This window comes from Trachinotus anak, unplaced genomic scaffold, assembly GCF_046630095.1.
Source record: "Trachinotus anak isolate AG129_WGS33_773 ecotype Australia unplaced genomic scaffold, CSIRO_AGI_Tana_v1 ptg000003l, whole genome shotgun sequence".
Classification (NCBI taxonomy): Eukaryota; Metazoa; Chordata; class Actinopteri; order Carangiformes; family Carangidae; genus Trachinotus; species Trachinotus anak.
In genome coordinates this window covers 9,934,943-9,940,647 of record NW_027273854.1, presented here as the reverse complement: position 1 = coordinate 9,940,647, position 5,705 = coordinate 9,934,943, and the positions used below count along the sequence as shown (strand labels likewise).

General features: G+C 36.8%; 1 protein-coding gene across 1 annotated transcript; it reads right to left on the bottom strand.

Moving 5' to 3' along the window:
- LOC139615417 (charged multivesicular body protein 6-like) lies at positions 1 to 4,594 on the bottom strand. The gene is made up of 8 exons (XM_071473351.1): positions 4,394 to 4,594; positions 3,837 to 3,946; positions 3,124 to 3,211; positions 2,562 to 2,648; positions 2,012 to 2,077; positions 1,608 to 1,688; positions 522 to 597; positions 1 to 421 (listed from the first exon to the last, which is right to left on the bottom strand). The coding sequence occupies exons 1-8, from the start codon at positions 4,457 to 4,459 to the stop codon at positions 372 to 374; spliced, it is 624 nt and encodes a 207-aa protein (XP_071329452.1). The 5' UTR covers positions 4,460 to 4,594; the 3' UTR covers positions 1 to 371.
- Positions 4,595 to 5,705: the final 1,111 nt, after the last annotated feature.

Below are 5,705 nucleotides of genomic sequence, written 5' to 3'. Positions count from 1 at the left end.
TTGTTGCCACACCTCAATTTAATATGTAAAACAACTGAATTGAATGTGTAAAACATCTAAAAATTAGTCCTGTTATTCAGTAAAGTCCTAACCAGCACAGTTACCATGTGACATTGCTTTGCTAAGTCAGACACAGAGGAACAGAACATTACGCTTCCTTCATGTAAATACTTCAGGGGAACAGTGAACCAAAGTACAGACAGAGTGCTTGATCTGTCTAATGTGGAAAGGGGCACGGATGTGTGCAGGTCCCACCATCAGCTACTAAGAATTTAAGATGAAATACTGAAATTAACAGAATGTCCATCAGAACAAAGACAGCCTGGACAGCTTGGAGCTCAACACTGGATATCAACCACTAATTCAGAATGTTAGGCTGCAAGCATCTCTCTGTCTGGCTTGTTCTTTGCTTCTCTCTTCTCTATAAAACAAAGTAAAGCAAATATAATCAGTCTGGCATCAATTACAGATATATCAACTGTGTAAGGAATGCTTTACAGTGTGAAAAAGATCAGCCGTACCTGGCTCTGCTTTAGCTGCTTCTGGGACTTCTGGTATTGGCTCAGTGGGGACCTCTGGAAGTGTTACATCTTCTCCCTGGGGACAGAGACAGTAAAGGTTTTGCAAACTAACGAGAAGAGCACAAACTATTCAGATGTCAAGCTGAAAAAATATTTGTTTTAAGATCTCCAAAAGTTATAATTTTGGAGATGCAAGTTTTTTTGTTGACTTTGAATATTGACTTTGCAGGCAATACCTGTAAAGTCAATATTAGTTGTGTTTATAGATCAAAAATTTGCCTGAATGGGCTGCAATCTGTACAACATAGCACACCAACTATTCTTAGACATATATGCTGCTGTACTATGCTCAGTGTCCAAAAGAAATTATCTATTTTCTGTTGTAATGTCCAGTTAATTCACGGTAAACAAGACAGTCTACATTTGTAGATAAACTGTTTGGGAGGAAAAAATGTTGTCCTTTACTTTCAGATTGTCCTGATTGATGTTTTGTTTGGATTTTTTATCCTACCACAAATACAAATATATAAATAAATACAAAATAATTTACATCACCATACAACTTATTTGTATGACTAGATCAAGCCCAGAATCACTGTCTGTTTTCAAGAGTGAAACATAGTAATTTGTGTAGTTTGATAGGCTTGAGAGTGTGTGCCAGAAAGTTTGTGGAATAATAATTAGATTACAAAAGAAGAAAAACCTACTGAGGTTTTAATTATTACGAATCAACCAAAATCATATTCACAGCTGTTTCAGTTACAGCCTGTTATTACATTACAATGATACTGTGGCTTACTTCAAATTCTTCCAACTCTGCCAAAATTATTCCGCCTCCTCAAGAGACACATATATACAAATCTGAGGTCAGAGTATCAACATGCAGTTTTGGTACAAAATCCTCATTTGACTCAACTCCTAAACCACAGCCCTGCTCCAGTGGAAGAGCTACATGTTACAGCAGCTGAAGCCTGTGGTTACACCAGGCCTCAGGGTGTGTAAGTGGGGTGTTACAGAAAAAAAACCCCCAAAAAAAGCAAACATTCTCTTTATTAATAAAGGTTGAACATGCAGCTTAACACCCACCTGAGTGATAGCTTCCAGCTCTGCTAAAACAGCTTCCTCGTCCTCCTGCGTCAGGGCTCCAGCCAGCATTTCATCTATTTGCTGCAGGAGCAAAAAGAAAATGTGTGAGCTGACAGCTCTGCTTTTTTCTCACTTAAAAAAGGGCATGGTCATTTAACTGTGGACAAACGTTAAAACGAGTTTTTGGATCTCTCTGAAAGTTCCCATTTGAGTGGTCTGTTTCCTCTAAACATGTACACCATAATATAATGAAACCAATAGGTGAATAAAAAATTTCAAATTTCATTTAAAAAAAAAAAAAAAAAGTGCAGTTTTGATGAATTCAAAGCTTATCCACAGATTATTGGAAAAGTAGAAATAGCTCTGTGCAGGTGTGTTTTGACTAACATCAAGCAAATGTTTACCCTCTGATATTCAATTGATTCCTGGGTCTCATCCAGGATCCTCTCCACATCTTCTATTGACATGATCTGTCGCAAACAAGGAAAGACAGCCCACATTACATACACTTACAGTCATTTGAATGAAAAGTGTGTTTTCCACATATTCTGGCTGGCTTGTGAATTTCCTGAGCAAAATCTGTATACTGTATCCAAGGATGTGCAGCAGTCACACCTCTGTAATCATCTTAATCCTTTAATCTTCAAACAATATGCACCAGCTATGCTAACACAAACCGCAAGCTTTCTGCGCCGCTCAATCCTCACCCAAGGATCACATTAAAGAAAGTCTGCCTATCAGTGGAAACTCCGACATTGTCAGGTATACACACACATATCTAAAGCTTAATGGGGTATTATAATAATAATAATAATTATTATTATTATATTATTATTATTATTATTATTATTATTATTATTATTATTATTATTATTATTATTATTATTATAGTAAAGGGGGAAAGCATATTTCTCAACACAAAGGACAGGAAAACAAATAGAAAAGAATATTTACCTCGTGCATACTCTTCAGACAATCATTCCCAACCTTAAGCCCTTCGATGACTTTCATCTCAATTTGCATGAACTCAATATCCTGAACCTGTGGATAAATATTAGCATACAAAAGAAAAAAAAATTACAGACATGCATGACAAACAAAAGACCCAAGTGGTTCATTGTGTTAAAAGTCCTTAGTATATTGATTTTTTTTTTTTAAAACAGCAACATCCATCATTCTCTACGTTTTCTTTTACAGATCAGATTTAGGTTGGATTTCGCAGTAAATGTGCTTGATTGCATTATAGTTACCAAGTAGCATACAAGGAGATAACAACACAAAACAGGATGAGGTCACAAATCACTCATGTGAAATGAGTCAGAGGCCTTAGAAAGATTATTTGAGTCACATTGAATCCTTCATCACTCTTTAAAATAAATACATCAAATATAAATCTGATATTGTCATGTGGCACAGTGTTGTTTGCCATTTAGTAAACTTATTAGAGAACAAGTTATGCAACATAATATGTTGCAAATGGAGAGAGCACAACTGTCGCTCCTCTCACAAAACTTACCATGCGCTCTAGGTTTGAAATCTGATTTTCAGTCTTGTCTAGCAGCTGATCCTGATATCGTTTCTTCTTAAGAAGCAACAGTGCCTTTCTGCAGTAACAAATAAAAAGGCAAAACATAGTATAGCAAAGAGTTTGTTTTTTTCTATGGCATTCATACTGTGTGTTGCATTGCATTCAGAATAAAACAGGGTGCTGCAGCCCAGGAGATTTCAAAAGTGTAAATATATGTGTAAAAAATTTTCTTTTTTTAATCAATTACCATTACACATAGGACACAACAGCTGTCAGTTTATTAGGTACACCTAGCTAAGACGAATGCAGTTTAATACAACAGTCTTGCAATCTTGCCATCCTCCTTTATGAAGGTTATGATGTTCAGTCTTTGTTGAAAAGGTATTGTTTCAGCTGTGTGAGGCTGCAGATTGTGGCGCTGTTGAACTGTATTGATTTAAATGGGATGAACAAAATGTTAGGAACACCTGCCAACATAATGCAATACAGGTCAACAGCACCACAGTCTGCAGCCTCCAGATGATCGACGAAGTTGATCAAGACTTCATAAAATCAATCTAACATTATGACCTTTATGAAGGGAGAATTTATTGCAGACTGTTGCACGAGACTGCATGGTGATAGATGTATATTTTATACTGTTTCAGGTTTGAACAGAAAGTAGTATGCTGACTAAATGGCCGTAGCCTTTAGATACCCACTCTTTCCTGCCATCTTTTAACAACTGCTTTGCAAGAAGTCGCTCTTTCTCCAGTTGTAAGGTGATTCTCTTTTGGTACTGCTTCAGCTTATCTCTCTGCTGTTTCAATTGCTGGGGAGAACAAAGTCAGAGATATTTATAAAGTAACAATACATCCTATATGAACCATCTGAATACACAAGGAGTACAAACAGTGACCAATTTGCAATATACTACACAGTGCAAACACTCCTAAAAAAGTACCAGAGTTTAAGCAGGTCATAAGTCATTATGTGTCGAAAATGATTAACGGTACGTTTGACAAAAATAATTAGTTTGAGTGTTTTGGCCGGATTACAAGTACAGGGGTTGCTATTTTTCCTTGGGTCAATCACAACACTTGTCACAGACACAGATACTAGGGAATATTTTTGGCTCGTCCAAGTAAAGGAGCCTCGTCTAGCTATGAATTACATTCAAAATCAATGGTAAACATATCTGCTAACGTTCCTCAGCTAACACCAGCCCTGTGTTAATGTAACGGGACTAATCTCTGGCTAACGCCGCTATCAAGCTCACCAAAATGGCTTTGTCTTGTTCCGTTACACGAGAGGGTCGACTCTTTCTCCCAAAAACGTTTCCCATTATTTAGCCACATCCCCGCCACACCCTCTTTCATCAGCTCACAAAATGTCACTCTTTACTGGACATTTTGCCATGATAATAAACAGCCTGAAATGGCTAGCAGGCTAACTATCGAGCACCATGTCCACAGCTTTTTTCCGTGTTTCCTACGGCAAGCGAGGCAGGACCGACGACTTCGCTCCTCAAGTACCACTCAGTGCACAGCTGTATAGATATAGCATATCAAATCATGATAACAGGACAGAGTTACAGCCTGATATCAGCACTACAAATATGTGAGACAGCAGACATAAACATTGCACCCTGTCCATTTAAACATTTACCGGACTGAGTACCTTGGATAGTTCCGACTCCCCGGGGTTCCAGGATCAGAACCTTGGACAGCAACCAGACACTTAACTAAATCTTTTTGCTTATTTATTTATTTATTTTTTTAAGTTTGACATCATTTTGATTGATCCTGGAGTCTCCATTCAGTTTAAGTCATAATCTTCAATAGCTAGCTGGCTACTGATAGATAGGTGATGTTGGTGTAAGTTGTTGTTTATTGGGGTTTTGTTGTTGTTGTTGTTGTTGTTTTTCTTTGTTTGTTTGTTTGTTTTCTTTTTGTACATTTTCCTTTGTAGATCTTTCTATGCACTGTGTGTATTTATTACTAGGTTATAGTAATTTTTACTTCTTTACTTCTTTAGTTTTTTTCTGATTGTTATTCAAATGTCTATTGCAAATAATATCAATTATAATTCTTTTAAAAAGTAATCTAACACTCACTGGAATCCTTATCTTTGCTGACCCCCACTGGTTTAACTTCTCACCTTGTTGTAGTGATGTACATGTGCACTCCAGGACAGTATGGCATCACTGTAGAACATGGTTACAGGTGCTACACACCATACTTCTGACCATACACATCAGTAATACTTGTCTTGGTCTGAACTGAAATCGTTTTGAAACTTTCAACCAAAGGAAATGAAACACTGCTTTCAGCCTGGTACGAAACCTCACTATATGGGAACTATTTATGACATATAGTACAGCCTTACTGTCATGGTTAACATTTCTCTTTAAGTTATTTTTTGATGTTCTTTGTAGCTGAGACACATGTTCCGCCTATTTATTTTAGAGTTTTGGTATTGGATGAGGATTATTGCAGTTATACAGGTCATCAGAATGAGAGCAAAATAATAACTTATCAGTAGTAATTTAAGACGTTATAGTAGAAAAGGATGACAAAACAACACACAAG